Here is a 23,112-nt window from a genome sequence, read left to right as displayed (position 1 = left end):
CCTATGGTGAGATGTGGGACCATCTTTCCCAAGAGCGGGGTTGGGCTCTCCCCTGAGTGGTAGGGCCAACCCTCCTGCTGCAATGTCTAACCAATAGCCATCCCAGGACTGGTGAAAGGCGGGGCTGTCTCAATACAGCATTGTTCCAATGATCTCATTGCTAATACACGCCATGGACATCAATCACCACAGACCCCCAGCTGCAGCAGGACCATAGACCCAGCCATAGCCTCGGCAGCAGCTCAGGTCAGTCGTCACCATGGCCCCAGGGGTAGCACAGACCCCCAGATCAGCATGGCCTGGCAGCAGCAGGGCCCCTGGGCATCAACTTGTCCTAGTGGCTGGCCAGACCCGGGGCATCTGTAGAGCCGCTGGTGGCAACTGGAGCCATGGATACCACCCTAGATCCAAGGCTCTACGGGGCCCAGACATGGCCCTAGGCAGTGGCATGTGTCCAGAGGTCTCCACAGCCCCATATGGCAGCACTGGCCACCCGATCAGTATGGCCCTGGGAGCAACATGGTCCCGGACACTGACATGGTCCGAGGTGGCAGACCAGACTCCGGTCCTCCACATGACCCTCAGTGATGACAGGGGTCCCCGACATCAACTCAGACCTTGGTTGCCACTGATGGACTCACGGCCCTCTGCGGCAGCCCTGGCCTGGACAGCACCATGGCCCGGGTGACAGTGCAGGTCACCTAGGTCAGTGTGTCTCCAGTGGCAGCATGGCCCTCAGAAGCCCTCATGGTCAAAGGTTTGGGTCCAGACCCCAGGCATCCAGGTGGGCCCTGGTGGAAACATGGACCAGGAACATCAACACAGACCCTGGCTGCAGCAGGACCACAGACCAGACATGGTCCTCGGGAGCAGCCCAGGCCAGGTTGTCACCATAACATTCCACCCCCACCATGGCTGTGCGGGTCACCCAGATTACCATGTCTCCCGTGACAGGGAGGCCCTTGGACACCAATGTGACCCCACCGCAGGCCCTTGCATGGGCCCCCAGTGACAACAGGAGCCACAAACATCAGCTCAGACCCCCTGGCTGCTCCAGGGCCTGGGGAAACCTGGCACTTGGTCATAGCCCAGGCCCAGATGTCTTTCTGGACTTGGGTGGCCAGCTGGCCATTCATGTCAGCCTGTTCCTCACCACCCTCTCCTCTCTGGATCTGCCCCTCTCCCAGCCCACAAACCATTCTGCCTCTCCCTCCTTTCCCCACTCTGTATACCCGTACTCTCCCACCACAATGGTGCCCAGCTGCCCAGTACCAGGGCTCTTGGTTGGATCACAGGTGGTGCTTGGTTGAACACTGCCTGTCCCAAGAGAGACGTGGAGCTGTTAGCTTTCCCCTTTCCCGTGCCTGGGCAGAGAGACCCTGGGCAGTACTTGGTATGATGGTACCTGATTGTCCAGCGCTAAACCAGGTGGGCTCCTGGGTGATTGCAGCTCCTGCAGACCCAAAAGTCTTGGGATTGGGGGAGCCATCTGTGGCCACGCTGATTCAGGTCCAGGTGGAGCCATTTGTTGTTTTTCATTAAATTCAGTGGCTGCCCCTTAAGCTGTCCTAATCGGCAATTACAGCTCCACGGCTACCGGCAGCGGTTAGGCCGCATTGGCCACAGCCAGGAGGGAATTCTGTTCCCTCACACCCCGGCTCTATCACAGCCGCTAAAGGAAACTTTATCTAGATCTCTATCCCTCTACAGAATACAGGATTCAAAGGTGGAGCTGAAATTCTGCTCACGCAGAGAGGCTGAATAGCAAGGAGCTAACCTTCTCTCCTTGCTTGAGTCTTCCAAAAACCGGGGCGTTCTGCTTAGTTCCCACTTACGAACCCTAGCCACACACGGTTCCTCCCTCCGCTTCCTGTCCGCTAGTTGCTTACTCAGCCTCCTGACCCCAGATTAATTTTATTTGAAAACAAACATAACACGTCTTTGCATATTCCACAGCATAAATGAATGTAACACAAACTAATATTCTACAACAGCCATTATTTTTGGAGATGATTCTAGACTCTTTGTTCTTATAGCCTCCGATTACTATTCCTCACTAGGAACAGGGTGGGCAAGCACTCTATCATGACCTGATCTTCAGTTCTCGTAAAATGTGTTTTATGAGACAGAGTTTCACTCACTAAGTTGCCCAGGCTGGCCTTGAACTCACTCTATCCTCTGAGATGGCCCTGAGCTTGTGGTCCTCCTGCTTTAATCTCCCAGATAGCTGGGGTTTAGGCCTGATTTTGTTGTTGGTATTGTGGTTTATTCTTTTAGTTTTCAATTTAATTATCAAGACGTTTTGTGTGTTTATTTAATTTTATTTATGGGAATGCATGTGTGCCTATGTGCAAGGGCCTGCAGGAGTCAGAAGAGGATGTTGGATCCCCTGGAACTGGATGACAGGTGATTGTGCAGCATTTGATGTGGGTGCTGGGAACTGAACCCAGGTCCTCTGTAAGAGCAGCAAGCACTCTTAATCACTGAGGCATTTATAGCCCCCGTATTTTATCTCGTTTTTAAAAGAGAAGTTTTAATTTCTTAGTAAAATCGAGAGGAAGATGCAGTGATATCTCCCTTGCCGTAACAGCCTTCCCTGTTGTCTGTCTGTCCACCGGAGTGGTGTGTGCGCTATCACTTAGCCTGTACAGCAGGGTTAGCCGATGTCTACAGTTGACATCCTGTTCACTCTTGGTGTTGCACATCTCTGGGCTTGGACAATACATAATGACACAGATCCACTAATACAGCATCACACAAAATACTTTACTGCCCTAAGGTCCTTTGAGCTCAGCTCACGTATGCCATCTCTCCAATCCCTGGAAACTACTGATAATTCTACTGTTTATAATTTCAGTTTTTTCAGAATGTTCATCAGGAAATGTTTCTACTACTAAGTTTTGCTTAGTAATACATTCCTAAGCATCTCAAAGATACGTTAATGGCTGCTTCCTGCTTATTCCTTGTGTTTGGATGACGTTCCACTGTTTGGATGAACTCAGCTTGCTTCATGCACTTACTGAAGGGCACCTTGGCTGCTTTCAAGTCTTGTCAGTTATCCATAAAGCTGATACAAACTTGCACATGTGGGGTTTTATGAGAGCATCATTTTTGATTCTTTTGTATAAATGTCAAGTAATGCAGTTTCTGGACCGTATGGAAAGAATGTATTTAATTTGGTAAGATGCTGGCGGCCTGTCTGCTGAAATGACTGCCCACTCAGTAATTCTATCAGTACCAATGAAGGGTCCCACTGCTCAGTGTTTGATACAGTGTGTCAAATGCACTGTTCTGGGAGGTGTGTGGATAGTGGTGTCTTGCTGGTTTATGCTTCCTTGAGGACATGTGATGGTGAGAGTCTTTCCATACAGAACAGTTGCTGTCTTCATCATCTTCCGGTGTGAGGCTCTGTCAAGGCCTTTGTCCTGTTTTATTGTTTTTTTTTTTTTTTTTTTTTTTTTTTTTTTTTTTATATTGGGACTTAGGAATTCTATTTTTTTTTTTTTTAATTTTCGAGACAGGGTTTCTCTGTAGCTTTTGGTTCCTGTCCTGGAACTAGCTCTTGTAGACCAGGCTGGCCTCGAACTCACAGAGATCTGCCGGCCTCTGCCTCCCAAGTGCTGGGATGAAAGGTGTGTGCCACCACCGCCCGGTTTAGGAATTCTTTATACATGGTTCTGGCACAAACCCAGAAACATAGTCAACGTTCTTCTGTGTTCTCTTGAACACAGAACCAAGAAATAAACCCATGCAGTCCTAGTCATCTGATTTTCAACGGAGGAACTAAAGACCCGTGCAGGAGGACAGACAGCCTCCTTAGCAAACGGTGCTGGGGAAACTGCATATCACATGCACAGGACTGAGACAAAAATTAATTTAAAACGGATCAGCAGAGCCAAATGGTAGTGGCACACGCCTTTAATCCCAACACTCGGGAGGCAGAGGCAGGTGGATCTCTGTGAGTTTGAGGCCAGCCTGGTCTACAAAGTGAATTCCAGGATAGTCAGGACTGTTTCACAGAGAAACTCTGTTTCAGAAAATAAAAATAGTAAAAATAAAAATAAAATAATAAAAAAGGATCAGAAACTTTTGTGTAAGATCTGAAGTTTAACATTAGTAGAAGGAACATAAAGAAGATAGTTGAAGATCTAGGCCTCTGTGTATTCAGTATCGCCCTGGCGTGAACCAAAGCGTGGATATGAAGCCTCATGTAGCACCTTATTTTGATTGGTTTTGTGTTCACTTGCCTGGTATTGGAGCTGCACCTGAAGAACTGTCCTGATTGCCTTGCGGATGGTAGACTGCAGCTTCCGGTGGCGGCCCAGATGGAAAAGGTGCGGCTGAAGGAAGACAACTCTCCCCCCCCCCCCCCCCCCCCCCCCCCCCCGTGCGCTTTGCTCCCCTGGCCCCACTCCTGCTGCAGTTGATTGGTCCTGCTGCTGTTGCTGCTGCTGCTTCCTCCTTCCCTGATAGCAGAGACAGCATTGTCAAGTTTCTACTGTGGGCTAAGGACCAGTGGCTCTTCAGAGAGTTCCTGGGGTCCTGGAACCGGATCGGAACCACTGAGATACCCTGCCTTGTGCACTGAGTAATTATCAGCAGTTGCACCCCAGCCCCAAGCTGGAGATAGCTATTGTGAGACCGCTCCAACAGTGGAGGTACCCAGCCTCAAGAACCTAGAAACCGCCAGGTTCTCAGCTTTGAAGTCAAGGTCACTGTTAGTATTTAGGCATCTGTACTGGCAGGCCCTTGGGGTCCTGACAGGATATGTCCTTAGCTGCCGCCACTAAGAGCACCTCCTGTGTGCATTTGCTGCCTTCCCCTTTAAAAGGTTGACCTTGCTCACCCCCATTTCTTTCTTTCTCTTCCATGACTCTTATCCCCAGGGTGCAATATTGGTTCCCTGACCAGGAAAGGCTCTGTTGGCACTTCCTCTTGCCCACAGGCATTTGAGGCACTCCAGGACCTTGGAACCAGATACACCTATGACAGCCTTGCTTTTCCAGATCACTGGGTCCCTTCATCCAAAACTGGCACAATTGGTGAGCCCCTCCCCCTTCCCCACCTCTAGACAGTTCCCACAAGTGAGGACTTGTCTCTTGGGTGTGGTTTCTCACCTTTTGATCTCATTAAGCCCTGTTACCAGGAAACCACATCTCTCTAAGGCTCAGAGCCTCCACCCTTTGCCTGATGACTCACTGGGTAGCCTGTAGCTTTCTCGTTTTCCCCGACCCCTGGGTCTTCCGACTTTGTCCTTCAGTCCCTGCCCCCTGAGTGATGACTCTCTGGGGTAGTTTGTGCCTTTCTGGCTTGAACCTCACTTGATAAAAGCCACTGGATCTTGTTCTGCCTCACTCATGGGGAATAAGCCTAGCAGAAATCTGCTTCCCAGCACTCTATGTCCTGATATTTTATGGGACCTTTGCAACATTCTGCCAGTGATCCCGACAGATGGAAGGAGGAATCACCCTTTCACCCTCCTGCATCCTCCTGCCCCAATAAGCCTCTTAGACTAACTCTGCTGCTGTGACATGTTTGCTCAGTGGTAGAGCTCACCGAAAGGTAATCACGTCACGCTGGGACCCTACCCACCTGCTCCACCCTCAACAGATCTGCTCTCTTCCACCTACAACAAATCTGCCTGCTCATCCACTGGTGGCTTCGCCTTCCATTCAAAATTGGCAACTGGGTCTCGGGTGGGGCTACCGGCCTTTGACCTTTCCCCTGGGTGTGAGGCTTCATTCTCGAGCACAGCCCTCTCCTCAAAGCCCTTTTCTCAAAGTCCTGGTGCCGGACACCTGTGTCTCTCTCAGGGTCATAGCCCTCGGCCCTGCTCTGTGTTTGATGAATCAATAGGCAGCCTGTGCTGTCTTGAAATCAATCCTCTCTGAATTCCTGGGATGCTAGGAATTGCAGAGCTCGGGTCTTCTCTGCCTCACTCATAGGAACTGTGTCATCATTTACAGCTCCTTGTTCCCACTGGAATGTTCTTTGGAGACCCACCGGCCATTCCTAACTAGCTAGTGTTGCAGCAGCACCCCAGAGGTCCTAACTCACAGTGACTGCCCTCAGCAACCACCCACCTGCGTTTCCTGGTAGACTGGACAGAAGGAGAGGAGAGTGTCTGGGTGATGTTCTGGTGATGGGAGAGGATCAGATGCTTTAAGCCTTAGGGGAATTGACTTGGATCCAGCTCAAACAGCATTTTGCCAGGTCCAAGCAGCGCCTGATGGTTCCACAGAGCCAGGACGGTGAAGTGAAACAGCCAATTGCTCCAGGACATGGTCATCACCCCCCAAATCTAGCGATGCCCCCAGGTCAGCATGAAGCAGAGTCTCGAGAACACAGCATCCCCATCCCCACCTCTAACTGCTACCCCTTTCTAACTCCTCGCCTTTTTATGATGAGTAAGAGGGAGGGTTTTTAGTATTCAGGCCCCTGGACTGGCCTGCCCTTGGGGTCCTGGCAGGATATGTCCTCAGCTGCAGCCACTAAGAGCACCCCCTGTGCACATTCACTATGTTCCCCTTCAAAAGGTGGGCCTTATCCACCTCCTCCTTCCCTCCCTCCTTCCCTCCCTCCCTTCCTCCCTCCTTCCCTCTTGCCCCCAGGACTTGTCTCTGCCTCTTCTCTGCCCCTTCTCTCTCCTCTTCCACTAAATCTCTTATGTGAGCCCTTTTGCATGGTGTGACTCTCTTCTCGCTGTTTTTGAACAAATCATACCAGTCATCCTCAATACATAGTGAACTCAAGACTAACCTGAGGCTGTGTCTCAAAAAACAGAAAGCAATCCAAAACATTTTTTAAAACAGATTTTGAAATTCTTGGCATTACAGCAGACATGCAGACAGAAGGCTTAACCTCGACAAAGCAGAAGCACCCATAAGTTAGAGGACAATATTTCTGTTTCTTTAAAGACCACAGTCTCTTCATTGACTCCGCCCACAGAACTTCCTGCCTGGCAGGCTGGGAATGCAGCAGTTTTGCTTTAAAGTTAAGCGCGAGCACAGGCTCAAATAGGCCCCAGAGAAACCTTGAACCCTCGTCAGTTCCTGAAGAAGGTGAGTCTGGTTGGACAGGGGAAGGGAAGTGTGAGAGGCAGTGGGGGACGGGGCATCTATTGGGGTGCAGGTTTTGTGTCTGCAGCTTCACAGGGAGGGTGCTGCTGGTGGGAGAGGTGGGGGCTCAGGGGTACAAGGAGCAGAATTAACAAGCTGCAGCCTTCATCAGCCCGTAGGTAGCTGTGGTGAAGGACACAGAGTGTAGCCCGACACTCTTCTCAGAAAGTTCTGACTCAAGGCAGGCTCCTCAGGGCCCGGAGACAGGTCAGATCATTTGTCTAAGTCACTTCTCCTCAGAAAGTCTGGTGACTCTTAGTTCCCTGGTCATCCTGGGCAGAGGAGAGTTAGAACCCAGGGTGCTGACTCCTCCCACTGGACAACAGAGACTCTGCCTGTGTGACCCTGGGGTGATGTGGAGTGGGGCCATGAAGGCCTCATTAGCTGCTCTGAAGGCACAGCACAGGATGAACCTGCAGTTGCCGGTGGCCCAGGGCTTCCTGTCTGCTGTGTTCCTTCCTTATTGATTTCTATAGCATCTGTGTCACCGCCTTGAAATCTGAGGTGGTGGCAGCCCCAGTGACTCTCTCAGTATTCAGGGTTGTTTTAACTGTCCTGTTTGTTGCTGTTGTTGTTTGTTTTGTTTGTTTTTCTTTTGTTTTTGTGTGTGTTGTGTTTCTTTTGTATTAACATATGATAAGTGAACATATTTCTGACATCAATGTGATATTTAAAGACACACATTCAACTGTGTACTGGTCACATCGGGGGAATGAGTCCTTCTGCCTTATTACTGTTTCTTTATGTTTGCCATCTTAGACTGCTTCTCCTACTTTTTCATAAAATATATAGTAAGTTATTGGACATTATGGTCATCCCGGTGCATGCTCCTGGCTGGGCATAGCAGAGATTTTGGTGCACTCACTCGGACCTGGCACTGGGGACGGCGTGTCGGCTGGTAGCAGGAGTAGAAATGTCCTTTCTGTGTTATCAGAAACAGTTCAAATGCCATCCAGATTGTCAGGGTTTTAAAAGTGTGCTGGGGAGGGTGTTGCTACTGAGATGGCTCAGCATGTAAAGGCTCCTCCTGCACAAGCCTGGCAACCACTGTTCAGTGCCCAGAACCCTCGGAAAGGTGGAAAGAGAGCGCCAACCCCACAAAGTCTTCCCCTGACCTCTACAGGACCGCTGGGATTTCCCTGCAGAATCCCATGGGACATTCTTCTATGGAGGAGCTGTTCGAGTTCTCTATTTCCTCCCTTGTAGCGTTTCATCTTCTGTCTCTATAGGGTGCATGAAGATAACAGAACATTGTAAAATTTTAGGGAAGGGAAGAAAAGAAAGCATTGGGGCCGTTCCCATTTATCTAATAGGCAGCTTTGCTCTCTTTCCCTTAAGATCTGAGCATTCCCTGTCTTCAGAATCTGCTTGCCTCAACATGGCCGCCCACAGAAACACTGAGGTGAGGATCATTCTGGTAGGAAAAACTGGGAACGGAAAGAGTGCCACAGCAAACACCATCCTTGGGAGACGTCAATTCGAGTCTAAGATTTCTGCCCACGCTGTTACCAAGACCTGCCAGAAGGCATCCAGGGAATGGAAGGGGAAAAACCTTGTTGTAGTTGACACCCCTGGGCTCTTTGACACCAAGAAGACCATGAAAGCCACATGTACAGAAATCAGCCGCTGTGTTCTCTACTCCTGCCCTGGGCCTCACGCCATCATCCTGGTTCTGCAGCTGGGCCGCTTCACGGAGGAAGAGCAGAAAACGGTCTCCCTGATCAAGAGTCTTTTTGGGGAGGCGGCCATGAGGTACATGATTGTCTTGTTTACTCGCAAAGATGACCTTGAGGACCAGAGCCTGGATGACTTTTTAGGCGAGTCAAATGACAAGCTAAATAATGTCATCGCGCAGTGTGGGAAACGCCGCCTGGCCTTTAATAACAAAGCGGCAGAGGCGGAGCGAGAAGATCAAGTAGAGCAGCTGGTAGGACTGATAGAGCAAATGGTGGACAGGAACGGGGGCTCTTACTTCTCTGAGAAGATATACGAGGACATAGACAGAAGGCTGAGACGATGCCTGAGGGAACTCGAGGAAACTTACGCTCAGGAACTCAATGCTGAAATCAAAAGAATAGAAAGGGAATGTGCTCACGGATCAGAAGAAGAAAAGAAGAAACGAATGGATTCTGCAAAGAAAAATTATGATGAGAAAATGGAAAATCTGAAGGAAAAGGCTGAAGAGACTATACTTGGGTATATTTACAGGAAGATACATGAACTGCTTTCAGAAATTTGGAACAAGTTGAGATCGTGATGTAAATGCTATTCTTTTACATTAATGACATTTGTTCTTTGACAATTTCATACATACGTGCATATAATGTGTTCGGATTGAATTCATGTCTTTTTGTTTCGGTATTTTTTTGCCTTGTGATCCACTGAGTTTAACTAGTTTCCTGTGGGTGACAGCAGGTTTCAAACAATCTGTCAGAGCCTGGTGGGCTGATCAGGAGGAACACAGTGGAAGACAATGACTCTTCCTCTTCCCGAATCCATCAGCAGTTACCAGCTCAGCAGGGTGGACAGGTTCTTATGAGCTGCTCCCCTACCCAGGTCCATATCTGCTGTGAGCTCCTGATGGCAGTGTCTGTTTTCTGAACCAATGCACACCCACTCGCACACACGCACAAGCTTGCGCCTGCACGCACATGTGCACACATGCACACGCTCACACACGCACAGGAATAAGTCACTAGGAAAGCTGTGTGGCAGCTCTGCAGTGGGCCTCAGAGTCCGGCTACAGGTGGCAGAGCAGGCACAGATGGCTGCGGAATGAACCCTTAAGTGCTGTAATTCCTAGGCCTCTGTAAGAGGTTCTCATCTTTTGAAAATCTTCTCACCATCTTCCTGGGAGAAGATGAAGTGCAGTTCTCTGAATTAGGGGGAGGGAGGAGATGACAGGTCCCACTGTTTCTGCCAACCCCAACTTCATCCTCTAGTAACCTGGTTGTTTATAGCTGGCGTTTCTGAACTTGAGCTGCGTTTTGTGCTTCAGTCTGTCGCTACCCACCTCTAGGCTTTCTGGGCTTGTGCAGGATGTCCATGCTTTGTCCAGTGAGCTCTCACCTTCCCCTCTTCCAGGTATTTGTCAAGTATCTCATCACTGCTAGCGCTTTTACTTTTATACCCTTGATAGGCCTGTGATCCCTTTAGTAGGCGTGTTAGATGTGAGGCTGCCCAGGGTGTATAACAACACTGCCATGGGCTAGATGCTAGACCACAGTGTTATGGTGTGATTGACTTTCCATTAGCCAACCTATCTTGATTTTGAAATCTCTGATGTGTTGTTAAATGGAAATAGAACACAGCAGACAAAATGCACAAAATACTTTCACGTGGTTACACAGACCCACTCATGGCCATTCTATATTGTCAAGGGTATTTTAAATAACTATGGGTTCAAAATAACTAATAATAAAAATTATTTTGATTTTTTTTGTTTTTATTAATGAATTCCATTCCTCTGGTTCTCCAACTTCTTTCCACTCCCTCTTCTTCCCTACAAATTTTCCTCCTCAAATTTACAACACTTTGTTTTACTTTATGTCTCACAGAATTGAACTCAGACTGTTCGTGTGACCATTAAGTTGAGACAATCCATTAGAGGCTGGAGCATTCAGCAGTGGGTACAAAACTGGAGACTGTGCTCCTCACCCTCACCAGTTCCAGAATCTGTTAGGGGAGTCATGGCATCAATGGGGTTTCCCAGCTGTGAACTTCATGTAGATTATTTTAAAATTTTTATATGGATGGGTGTTTGCCTGTATGTATGTGTGTAAATGGAACCCACAGAGACTGGAAGAGGGGACAGATCCCCTGGAAATGGAGTTACAGATGGTTCTAAGTCACCACATGAGTGCTGGGAATCCAGCCCGGGTCCTCAGGAAGGGCAGTAAGTGCTCTTAACTACTGGTCTTTTTGGTAATGTTTATAATGAATTTGCTAGGTGTTTTATTAGTAATTTAAGCTTTTAAAACTCCTATCACAATGATTCTAAAAGGCAGAGACACTGTGCACACAACACACCCACTCAATACTGAGCTGTGAGTGGCCATAGCTAGGTTCCTTCTTCGGGTGGAAGGCAGAGGAAAGCTCTGTGTTGGGCCAATGCCGGTCCAAAGTGACACTCAGGGAGACCACTGAGCACAGTTTAGTGTGCTGAGGTCTCCCCACGATGTTTCTCCCTCTCTCAACCTCTCCTCACAGCCTGTTTTGGGTACTATCTCATGTTACTGGCAGGATGCATGGTCCCTCCATCCTCACCTTTCTCCCCCGTGAAATGGCCACAACTCAAGTGATGAGTAAGATGACAGTTGAAGGTGATGGGACAGGAAATATCTGTGGCTGATGCAGGCAGGAAACGTTGCAAGGGCACAGATACATTTAACACCAACTGTCTTACTCTCAGAGGGTTCTGGGAAATGGGCTGACATCAGCTGTAGAGTTCACAGATTCTCGAGAATTGCAAGGAAAAAATCACCTTCTGGTCTCTTTGCCACAAAACTAATGAGGTGGACTGAAGATTTGTGTAAGTAAGAGAAGGGAGTCCACAGATTGGAGAAAAATGCCAGTTTCTTATGGGGACTATTCGGCTTCCAGCGTCCTGGTTACTGAAGGCTACACATTCACGGGCCCTTCAGTGCACAGTTCAGGATGTGGAAAGGTGGGAGGAGGGTTTAGAAGGCCTGTGGTGAAGAAGGGACTTGGTCAGGACCTATCTCAGCACCACCTGCTTGCTTGGTGATTCTGTGCCAAGTTACCAGATTTCACAGGTGAACCTGGGGAATCAGAGTCACAGAATAAATAGGTTTTCCTGGAGGTGGAAATTTGGATAATCTGACCCACTACTCCCCCTCCTCAGCGCACTCCTGTTCTTTGTGTTAGGATGGATCCAAAATCTAAGTTTTCCCTGCTGATCTCTGTCCGAGTAACTACCCAGGGCTGGCGGTCCCTTGGGTTATAAAACATGCAGCTGTCAAGCACATAGCAACAGTGTGGAGACGCCAGGCTCTTCTGCTATACATGCGGGAGGGCAGGACAGAATTTGAAAGGAGACTAGTCCAAGTCGAACAGGTTTGCATGGACCCTGAGCACCCACCCAACAAGGGCTGTCCTGAGTAAGAAGGGATAAAAGCAAAGTCACCCAAGAATCAGCCACGAAGTAGGCAGAATAGTAGAGAAAGGGAGAGAAGGAACAGATCAGGCAGAGAGAGGCAGGATGATCAGTTTTATCGTTAGAGAACTTTATAAATTCACGTAATGTGTTTTGATCAATTCCACCCCAGTCGCCCCTCTAATTCTTTCTCTAGCCCTCTCCTTTCCCTCGCAGCGTCATATCCCCTCTCCCTGCAGTGAAATGGCCTTGCCATACTGAGCAAGTACTGTTTCCTGCAGACGCCCGCTACCTCCAATCTTTCCAACCCCTTTTCTGAAGTGCTCCCTGGGCCTGGAGGGGAGGAGGTATGATAGAGAGGTCCCGCTGAAATCTAGTCACACAGTGAATTATCTGAAGCATAAAATATCTAAACACCCCAATTAAAAGTAGATTCTACTCTTTGCTAGTGGCAAGGAGCCCCCCACTCCCGCTAATTTTTAAATAAGTAAGCACACAGGAGAGTCACTGTCAGCCAAGTCATTGAAATACTTTATTTCTCATTTGATTTATCCTATCTCGAGCGCCCAGTAGCTACCAGCAGCCCTGGGTGCCTTGTTAGATGGCACAGAACACCGGACTGTAGAGCTCCGCAGTGCCGCTGGGTAGATGGGTGGGTCCCTGTGTGCTCCTGTCTCCACACTTCCTCCCCCACGCTTCCTCTGCGGCTCTCTCTTCTGGGTTCAGCACCGCTGTAAAATCAGAGAAGGCCACAGGACCTTTCCAGGTAAGAATCAGGGTGCAGTGGGGGAGTGTTGAACTTGGTGAGGAGGGGGCTGCTCTGTTGGCCGTGTCTAGTAAAACCCCCGGCAGACCTGCTCTTGGAAATTGTGCTTATTGGTCCCTGTTTCCTGCCTGCTAATTTTAGGCTGTAATCCGTTCTGAAGACTGAGTCCTACAAATTCATGTATGCTTCAGGGTCCGTTGCTGCAAGGGTACTTTCTTTATGGAGAAAGTGTTCCTTCACTGGTCAAAAAAAAATTTTTTTAACTTGGCTCTTCCAGGAAGAGAATGAATGAATTAGCTTGATGGGGGCAGGAGAAGAAAAGGTAGGGGTGGGGGATCCCTAACAGGCACAGCTTGGTGAGTGTCCTCCTCCAAGCTGGCACACAGGTCAGGGTCCTCACTGGCTGTTATCTTTTTCCTTCAAGCTGCTTCCTTGGGGAACCATTCTTTTCCTGGGTTCACGGAAGACTTGAGCTCCCTCCAGGGAGGTCTAAGTTACACTCATTGGGGCCACAGTTCTGAAACCAGTAGAGGATGTTTGCTCATAGTCCGAGGGAGGGGAACTTAGTCAATAAAATCAGCACCTACCGAAGCACATGTCCTGGTTTTACATACGAACTTGGTCTAAATATTCCCCCTCCCCTTAACCAGAAAGTCTTGAGAAATTTTCCATCACTGCCTCTGGCTCTCCTTGTTAATCACCAGTACCAGCTCCATTAAGAGTTGAGTGGTTTCCCTTTCTAGTTTATGAGAGGCTGTCTTCTATCCACCTCTTCAGACATAAAGAAATGAGCCTCTTTCAAAAACAAAAAATCTGGCTTTCTGTTTCACATCTGTAATTGGTGGCTCTCTGTGTGGAGACTCTCTCCTTAACAGAGAACATTCCAGCCTGTCCTGGACACAGTTGGCTCCAGAATTCTCAACAATATTTATGGGTAGTAGGTAGAAGAAGCATGCAAAACAGCTGGGTGTTTCTGCAGGTCTGTGTATTGGTTAACGAGGAAGGGACTACTGCATGCACAGGCCACCACCCGACAGAGGAAGTAAAGAACCAAGACCGCTCTTTGTCCAGTGTTGTGCCTGTACCCAGGAAGTTTCCCGTCATATAGCCTGAGAGGAGACAGCAAATGTTAGAGAACAATCTCATGCTACCACCATGTCCCTGATGGAGAAATGCTGCTGAGCAGTGACAGCACAGGAGACCTCGGGAGTTGGCAGCTCAGGTTGGTGCTGCTGCAGGAGAGGGGTTAGACAGGGCCCCCCAGAAAGCAGTGGGCTGAAGCAGGGCTCCAGGAAGGGGAGTTCCCACAAAGCCTAGGAGATGAGAGGACCCTGGCACACAGGGAGGTCAGTGTCTTCAGAGAGCTATGATCACACCAGGACGTCCGGGTCATTTCGATAGCCCAAACCACCTTCTAAAGATGAACAAAAGTCACTAGGGAATTCAAGCAAGAAAAGTAAAATTCAAATCTATTTTTTCCTCAAAATATTTTTACTTTATAAGTGTTTTGATTTCATGGATATGTACGTGTACATGTATGCATATATTACCGTGTGCAGGTCTGTTTCTCCAGGAGGCCAGGAGGAGGCATAAGATCATCTGAAACTGGACTTAGAGACAGTTTTGAGTGCCGTGTGGGTCCGGAAACTGAACCCTGGTTCTTTGTAAAAGCAGCAAGCACTCTTAGCCCCTCAGCCACCTTTTCGTCCTTAGCTCCATGCACGACTAGAATAGAGTGCTCAAAGCATTGACAAAGTGAAAAGTAAAACACAAAGTTCAATGGTCTTTTGTTTGTTTGTTTTTTGAGACAGGGTTTCTCTGTATAGTCCTGGCTGTCCTGGAACTTGTTCTATAGACCAGACTGGCCTTGAACTCATAGAGATCCACCTGCCTCTGCCTCTTGAGTGCTGGGACTAAAGGTGTACAACACCACTGCCTGGCAGAACACCGAATCTTAACAGTAGACAATAAAGTAAATGATACTGTCTCTTTTTCATAAAAAAAAAATTATCTGCACACAATCATAAAAAAGAAGTCCAGTTACAACAAAGTGTTGAAGTGATTATTTCTGGGGTATTAGAACTTGGAGTGGTTTGAGTTTCTTTTCTGTTTATTTCCTGTTTTCACATGAAATGAAAGATGTTCATTCTCCATCCAGACAGGACAACATAGTTATGGGGGGGATTGGGGTCTAGACAATGTATCTCTTTGATGCTGAGTGACTGTGGTCCTAATAAAGCGTTGACACTGTGTTGCGACTGTTCTGCCGTGGGAAATGCGTGGCGTGAAGACACGACTGCCAGGCTTCAGGAGTGCAGCAGGAGTCTTCTTGCTAGGGCATCTGACCACCGCCTGTTACCCTGAAGACAAGTGGCAGTAGATTTGATCCCCTTGAAGGTAGAGACAAAGAGACAAATGAGATTTATGAAAGGAGTGTCAATAGGATTTGGGATGGGCTGATGCATGGCAGGAAGCAGAGGCTGTAATGGAGTGCAGAGTCTGGCAAGAGCCTTTGGCTGTATGGTGACGTCATTCACCAAGGAGCCATACCGGAGGTGGGGAGTAGTCAGGGCTTCTATCCTGGCCAGCCTTTATAAGAGACATCCTTGAAAGAGCAAAAGCCACAGTGAAAAGCAGAGGCAGAAGTTTGGAACGCTGAAAAAACTCCTGTAAAAGGCGCTACAGCACTCAACGGCTTGAGGAGGTCCAGAGCCAGGACAAGCGCAAGGAGGTGCTGCAAGTATTTAAGTTTGTGTAAGAAAAAGAATAGCCTGAAAATGGAGTGAGGTGAGGTCTGGGGTATGGAGCAGGGGAAATGAAAGTCTGGAGTTTATGGCCGGAAGTTCAATGTTGGCTTCAGGAGATTAGGTTCCAAGTGTTCTTCAGAAAATGCCATGGCTGTTTCTTTATCTGCAGAGTCACGAGACAATGGCAGCCCAGTACGACGGTGTGGGGTCCACAACTGGAAAGCCCAGGGCCGGCTACGGTGAGAGGAGCTGGAGTGCTGCGGGAGTGTGGGGATGTGGGGGTGTGGGAGTGTGGGGTGTGGGGGTGCTGGGGTGCTGCGGGAGTGTGGGGTGTGGGGGTGCTGGAGTGCTGCGGGAGTGTGGGGATGTGGGGGTGCTGGGGTGCGGGTGTGGGAATGCGGGGGCTCTGGGAGTGCCGGGACATGGGGGTGCGGGGACGTGGGGGTACGGGAGCGTGGAGAAGGGGGGGAGGCAGGCATGGAGATAGGCAGTCCCCCCTGCCCTGATGGTCAGTCCCCACTTGAGCAGGATAAAGCCCTGTCAGCGGCTGCCCTCGTATTTCTCGGCTCGCCCACTTCTCTGGACTCTCCTCGCGCTCTCCCTCTCTTCATAGGGTGACGTCCATCTGGCTAAGCAAGAGAAGCCACAGGGCCTGTCAGTCTTCCTCAACTTGGCATAGCCCTCCCTTTCTTCTTTCTTTTTCCGTCTTTTGTTTATTTGGACACAGACTCTCACACTGTGGGCCAGGCCAGCTGGGAGCCTGTGGCAGCCATCCTGCTCCTGTCTCCCTAGTGCCCAGTGACAGGTGTGAGTGGACCACCTCGCCTGACTTCAGGACAGCCTCTTACTTCCTCCTTCCTGCAATGTGAACATAGCAGAGAGGCTGCCTGTGGCTTGTTTGATTGTGGCTTCTCTGGTGATATCTCTGTCCTTTCCTAAAGGAGGATCGGGAGAAAACAATGTGGGGGCAATTGATCCCCCATCTGGGTCCCTGCTCCAGGTTCCTCATTTTCCAACTAATAAATAAATCAGTGTTTCACTGGGCACGCCCAGCTCCCCGCCCACCATATTCATTATGTCAGTTGAGATTCTGCTGTTTTATCAGACTACCTTACAGGGTAGTACCTTCAAATATCACCCATTTCTCTGGCTCCAGATGCTGGGAGTCAGGCATTCCTGGGGTCTGAATCACACCTGTTAAAGTTGGGTACTCACTCATGTACCTGTGGCAAGCTAGTGATTCCCCATCAGAGTCCCGATAGGCTCACAGATGTGTCACTCATGTACTTATGACACACGAGTGGTTCCCCATCAATCAGAGTCCCGATAGGCTCACAGATGCACCTTGGCAAGCTACTGGTTCCCGTCAGGTTGTTGGCAGACTCACAGGTGTGTGCTCTTCAGGGCTTAAACTTTTCCCCCCATTGCTCCTTGTTTTCAAGAAACATTTATGTGACTTCAGGTACATAAGTACATAAAATAGTTTACAAATCAAAGATAAGAAATTTGAAATAAATTTTTGATACATACATATATACATACATAAAATTTACCTTTTCTTAAAGATTAAAACATATTTTTCCTGTCCATGTAGTAAGGGGTTTCAGTTAGATAGGATGAATACATTCTGAAAACCTGTTACATAGCATAGTGAACATACTTCATACTGAATTTTATAGTTGATAAGACAGTAGATTTTAAGTGTTCTCACTACAAAACATAGTTCTGTGAGCAATGGAGATGTTCAGTATTGTATCCCTTTAAAGCATTCATCGTACACTATGACTATGTACAAGTTGGGCTTAACAAGTCCTTGGCAACACTGAAGAAGTGTATGGCATGCTCAGAGAAGGTAAATAAGAAATCTAAAGTTAATGAATGTATTGTTGTTTTTCTTCAACTTCAAATAAAAGCATAGTTGCACACTAGTGAGGAAGTTTGCGTGTTTTGCTTATGTGAGTGTGGCTGAATATTTGCTACTGCAGGATAGAGCATCTCGGACATTTTCCAGGGTTGACTGGTATTTTAGTTTTTCAATAATCAGCTGTAAGAATGCCACTCACTAAGTACACAATACAAAGTGGCAATAGTCTCAAATCTGAGCCAAAATGCTTTGGGCGGCAGTTATTGGTGCTGCATGGTATGAGTGAGGCCAAGTATTGGTGGTGTTTGGTCAGAACCAAGGTTGCTGTTTCACCATAAAACACAGGGAAGGCGGTGAGAGATACTACAGGTTCACTAAACCCGTGATCTTGAAATGAGTTTTAGTTGCTGTGTATTCAGAATCCTTTACTGTTGTTAGCTTTTCACCTGCTTCTCATGTTCAGTTTTGTGGCCCCACATGGGGGTCAAGACCTGTAGTTCAAAAGCTTTGGGTGGTGAACTAGCTCTTGGGCAGGCCAGGATGGTGGGGTCTCATTTGGATGCTGCTGTCCAGCAAGCTAGTCCAGGTGTCTTCACATGGCGGCTGTAGAGGAATCAAAGGAGCAGGCAGCCTGTGGAGCTTAAAGGCTCTTGGAACTTTTGATGCCGGTCCTCCAGAGTCAGAGCGTGTCATCGTGTCCTCCAGAGCCAGACCCACTGGCTACATTTTACTGGGAAGAGCTGAACATCTACACCCCAGAGAGGAGGGATTCAGGGATGGAAGGATTGGGGGAATGCATGGCTAACCATGGCTAATCCCCACATGGACCAACAGTGGCCAATCAGGACACAGGATCTACGACTGGGACCTTTTCCCAGTCTTCTTTCCTATGGCCAAGGAACCAAAGCCTACAAGAACTTTTCAAATGGGGGTCTCCGCTGTGCAGCTAAATGAATACTAGCAGGAGCTGCCCTCACGTCTTCTTCTAGGTCGTCTCAGGCAGTGTTCTCAGCCGTATTATTTCTTCATCATGGGATTCTGGTTTCCAAACATGGGGAATTATCTTTATTCCCCTGTGTCTTTATTTTATTTTTATTTGTATTCATCTATTTATTTTACATCCCAGTTGCAACCTTCCCCATCCTCATCTCCCAGCTCCTCATCCCCTTCCTGTCCCTCCCTGCTGCCCACCCCCAATCTCCTCCTCTTCTATCTCCATCCAGGAAAGGGGTAGTCTCCCATGAGCATCAACAAAACATGGTATATCAAGTTGCAGTAAGACTAAGCACCTTCCCATGTATTAAGGCTGGGCAAGGTGACCCAGTATGAGGAGTAGGGTCCCAAAAGCCTGTAAAAGAGTCAGAGACAGTCCCTGTTCCCACTATTAGAGGAGTCTCACAGGAGAACCAAGTTACACAGCTGTAACATATATATAATATAATATAATATAATATAATATAATATAATATAATATAATACATGCAGAGGGCCTAGGTCAGTATGGGGAACTATCTTAAAACTTGTACATCACCCCTACTTGGCTCTCAGCCATAAGAACAAGCCATTTTAAAATATAAATCAGAAAAAAGACATTCTTCCCAGCAGATGCCCCAAACTCATCCTTTGTGTTCTGTGCTGGATTCCGTTACTGGGGGTCGTTGTTGGAAGCAGCTCACAGTTCTCTTCTGAAACTTTTATTTCCTACTCTGGGGGCTTAGAAGCCACAAAGGGTCAGAAGAAAGAGCTCAAAAGAATACTGAAAAGAAGCAGTGAAGAAAAGAGATGAAGGGAGATACCCGAACCTCTTTGTCAAGTCCTTCAAGATGGCCTTTTAGACCCAGGGGTTGTTTGTAGAACCTGGGAGGGCAGAGATGGCAGCCAGAGGGAAAGCCCGCAGGCAGAGAAGCAAGAGAGCAGGCTCTGGATGGTGGGACTGTGCGTTTAACTGTTGGGGACTGCGTCTAACACTTGGTTTTATTTCCTTGATGTTCTAGAGCTTGGAGACCAAGACCAGGAAAATTCCCAACTGAGAATTGTCTTACTGGGAAAAACGGGAGCAGGAAAGAGTGCAACAGGGAACAGCATCCTTGGGGAAAAGGTGTTTCATTCTGGCATTTGTGCAAAATCCATTACCAAGGTCTGTGAGAAGAGGGTGAGCACCTGGGGTGGGAGAGAGCTTGTTGTCGTGGATACGCCTGGTGTTTTTGACACTGAGATACCAAATGTTGACATGCAAAAAGAGATCGCCCGCTGTGTTGCCCTGACCTCCCCAGGGCCCCATGCTCTGCTCCTGGTGGTCCCATTGGGGCGCTACACCGTGGAAGATCATAAGGCTACACAGAAGATTCTAAGCATGTTTGGAAATGAGGCTAGAAAATTCATGATTCTCTTACTCACCAGGAAGGATGACTTGGAAGACACCGATATCCGTGAGTACTTAAAGTCAGCTCCTGAAGTCATTCAAGAACTGATCCGTAAGTTCGAGGGTCGCTACTGTTTGTTCAACAACAGAGCATCAGGAGCTGAGCAGGAGGACCAGAGGACACAGCTGTTGACCTTGGTCCAGCGCATGGTGATGGAAAATGGAGGAAGATGCTTTACCAACAAGATGTACGGAAGTGCCGAGAAAGAGATTCAGAAACAAACCCGGGAGAAGCAAGAGCATTACAGACAGGAGTTGGAGAGAGAGCTAGCGCGGATAAGAGATGAGTATGAAGAGCAGATTAGAGACCTGAAAGATCAGCTGGCGAGGGAGAGGAGAAAGGCGCAGATGGAGAGGGAGTTCACCAGAACAGAGGCTTTCTACACAGAGAGACAGCAAAATGCTAGGAGGGAAGTGGAGAACCAAAGTGCAATACTGGATATGATCTTAAAAATATGGGAGGTTGCTCGCTTTATCATCAGTCAGTTTATGCAAGACGACTAAGACCTGGTCCGTAAGACTAGACCTCATCTGCTTTCTGCGTTTGTTCCTGATAACACCGCCCACTCTTCACTGTCCAAATGCTCTGCTTTCCGTCCTCCAGAACTAAGAGTAAAAGGCACCTTTGGCAGTTGGTAGATGTTCAATTGACTTAGCAAAGAAACCGACCAATCCTCTAGTACAACTCAAATCAGATGTATTGATGCTCGCCACCCTTGAGTTCTTCCTCAGAGAAAGTCACCCAGGAGCCCCCAGGATGTGACTGTAAGGTGCTCCCATTCGTCCTGCTCTGGATTCTCAGCAATAGTCTTCACCTGCAGCTTCTATACACTGCTGCTCAGGTTTCTGACAAGAGTCTTCCATGTTCTACTAGAAGTTCAGTTCTTTGCATGAGGGAATCTTTAGGCAGAAACAGATGAGCGTACAGTTCTCAGTGAGTGTCAGTTTGTTTCGTTACAAACTCAAGTTGTTCCCTATCCACGCTTTGATGGCAAAGCAAATCTTGTAAGTCAGCTAATTCAGGATGAGCACAAATTAGCAATTTAGTAGACGACACTGCAGTGTTCGGTAAGTCAGGTGTGCTTCTAGAAGCTCTCTGTCAACCTTCTAACCAGTTTGGTGAAGTCAGTTCTCTCCTTGAGAATTGATCTGATTGCTCCAACCCCACTCTGTACCCCAATACATCCAGTTTGTATTGCTTCTGCCCAGCCCAGCTAATTTGCTTATTGTTTTTATAATAAACTTTTCTATTGCCTCATCCTTGTTCAGAATTGGAGTCTGTTTTGTCTTGGAGAACAGTGCTGCTGTAATAGCAGTGATGAATTTTGTTTTATTGGTAGAATTTTTAGGTACTTTAAAACCAGACTTACTCTATCCCTATGACACCTCCTTGTTTCCTGTATTGTTTCCTTAAGCATGTGGGTACATGTGCATAAATGTGTGTGAGTGTGTATGTGTGCGTGCATGTTTGTGCATGTGCAGGTACATGTGCATAAATGCGTGTGAGTGTGTATGTGTGCGTGCATGTTTGTGCATGTGCAGGTACATGTGCGTATATGTGTGTGAGTGTTTGTGTGTGCATGCATGTTTGTGCATGTGCAGGTACATGTGCGTATATGTGTGTGAGTGTGTATGTATGCATACATGTTTGTGCATGTGCAGGTGCATGTGCATATATGTGTGTGAGTTTGTATGTGTGCATGCATGTCTGTGCATGTACAGGTACATGTGCATATGTGGAGGGTAGAGGGTGATCTCAGGCCTCACCCTCAGCGATGCCATCCACCTCCTTTGAGACAGTGCTTCCCATTGGCCCGGAGCTCTCTGGCTAGGCTGTCCTGGCTGTCCTGTGAGACAGTGCTTCCCACTGGCCCGGAGCTCTCTGGCTAGGCTGTCCTGGCTGTCCTGTGCCCCCTGAGGATTCTGTCACTGCCACCTCCCTAGCAAGTGCAGGCCACCATGTGCAACTTTTCACACAAGTTCTGGGAGTCAAACTCAGGCTTTCAAGCTTGTGAGACAAGTGCTGTCCTGGCTGAGTCACTCTCCTAGTCCCGTCCTCTTTTTGGCTCTGAAATCTTTGAGCCAGGTTCTCAATTCCTCACTGGTCAAACACCACGACCCTTTTGGACCTTTATTATGTTATGTGCCTTAGATTTCTGAAGCCTGTGAGCTTTTCCTGGTACATAAGTGTCCCTCTAATATAGAGGTAGCAAGAATTATTTCCATAGCCAGATGGTGGTGGCACACGCCTTGAATCCCAGCACTCGGAAGGCAGAGGCAGACAGATCTCTGTGAGTTCAAAGCCAGTCGAGTTATCCTCACTTATTAGTTTCTAGGAGTCCTCAGTGTTCGTCCCAACATTTCCCAGTGCTCAGCTGTGACAACTCACAGCTCACTTTGTTCTTCCTGAAAAGTTTTTGTGCCCCAATAAACCTCTCTGCCAAGGCAGTAATCCAAGTCAGACCAAATCAAACCGAATTAGAAAAAAGCCCAACTTTAATGGATACCAATGCTCCAGGGTGACCTTCCAGCCCCCCAGACAGGAAATGGGAAAGGAAGACTGGAAAACCACGTGTTTGTCTGGACTGAGGCAACTCCCAGGGGAGGGGGCTTGGGATGGAACTTCCACCCCACATTCCAGACTCTTTGGATAAATGGATGCAGGGGCTGGGGCGAAGCTTTAACCCAAACACTTCATATCTCAAAATTGGTTTCTCTGAGCTGCTTCCAGCAGCAGGTGACCATTTCAGAAGGTCAGTAGTCAGCTTGCAGAGAACAACTCACCGTGGTGTGCCCAACGCTAGTTGATGCGCCCACAGCACAACTCCTGCGTCCAGGGTTCAGGGAGCATCATGGAAGAGGGGTAGAAAGGGTGTAGAGGACCACAGTTTGCTGTGATAAACAACATAGCCAAAAGCAACTCAGGGAGGAAAGGGTTTATTTCATCTTAAAGTGTATAATCCATCATGAAGGGAGCCAGGACAGGGACTCGGACTAAAGACAGGAGACAGGACCTGATGCCGAGGTCATGGAGGATTGCTGCTTACTTTCTTGCTGTCCGTGGCTTGCTTAACTTAAC

General features: G+C 48.2%; 2 protein-coding genes across 3 annotated transcripts; both read left to right on the top strand.

The window, feature by feature from the left end:
- Nucleotides 1–6,979: 6,979 nt before the first annotated feature.
- Nucleotides 6,980–10,515, top strand: LOC130877129 (GTPase IMAP family member 9-like). Its single transcript, XM_057774064.1, has 2 exons — nucleotides 6,980–7,061; nucleotides 8,457–10,515. The coding sequence occupies exon 2, from the start codon at nucleotides 8,497–8,499 to the stop codon at nucleotides 9,373–9,375; it is 879 nt and encodes a 292-aa protein (XP_057630047.1). The 5' UTR covers nucleotides 6,980–7,061; nucleotides 8,457–8,496; the 3' UTR covers nucleotides 9,376–10,515.
- Nucleotides 6,980–21,293, top strand: LOC130877119 (GTPase IMAP family member 4-like). Of its 2 annotated transcripts, none has more exons than XM_057774052.1 (3): nucleotides 6,980–7,061; nucleotides 15,917–15,986; nucleotides 19,606–21,293. In XM_057774052.1, the coding sequence occupies exons 2-3, from the start codon at nucleotides 15,929–15,931 to the stop codon at nucleotides 20,535–20,537; spliced, it is 990 nt and encodes a 329-aa protein (XP_057630035.1). In that variant the 5' UTR covers nucleotides 6,980–7,061; nucleotides 15,917–15,928; the 3' UTR covers nucleotides 20,538–21,293. The 2 variants fall into 2 exon arrangements, with proteins under 2 accessions (XP_057630035.1, XP_057630025.1); XM_057774042.1 differs by lacking the exon at nucleotides 6,980–7,061 and adding an exon at nucleotides 12,864–13,000.
- The last annotated feature ends 1,819 nt before the right edge of the window (nucleotides 21,294–23,112 follow it).

Source organism: Chionomys nivalis, chromosome 1 (assembly GCF_950005125.1).
Source record: "Chionomys nivalis chromosome 1, mChiNiv1.1, whole genome shotgun sequence".
Classification (NCBI taxonomy): Eukaryota; Metazoa; Chordata; class Mammalia; order Rodentia; family Cricetidae; genus Chionomys; species Chionomys nivalis.
Note: the sequence above shows the minus strand (reverse complement) of the source record. Positions and strands in the feature narration are given on the sequence as shown.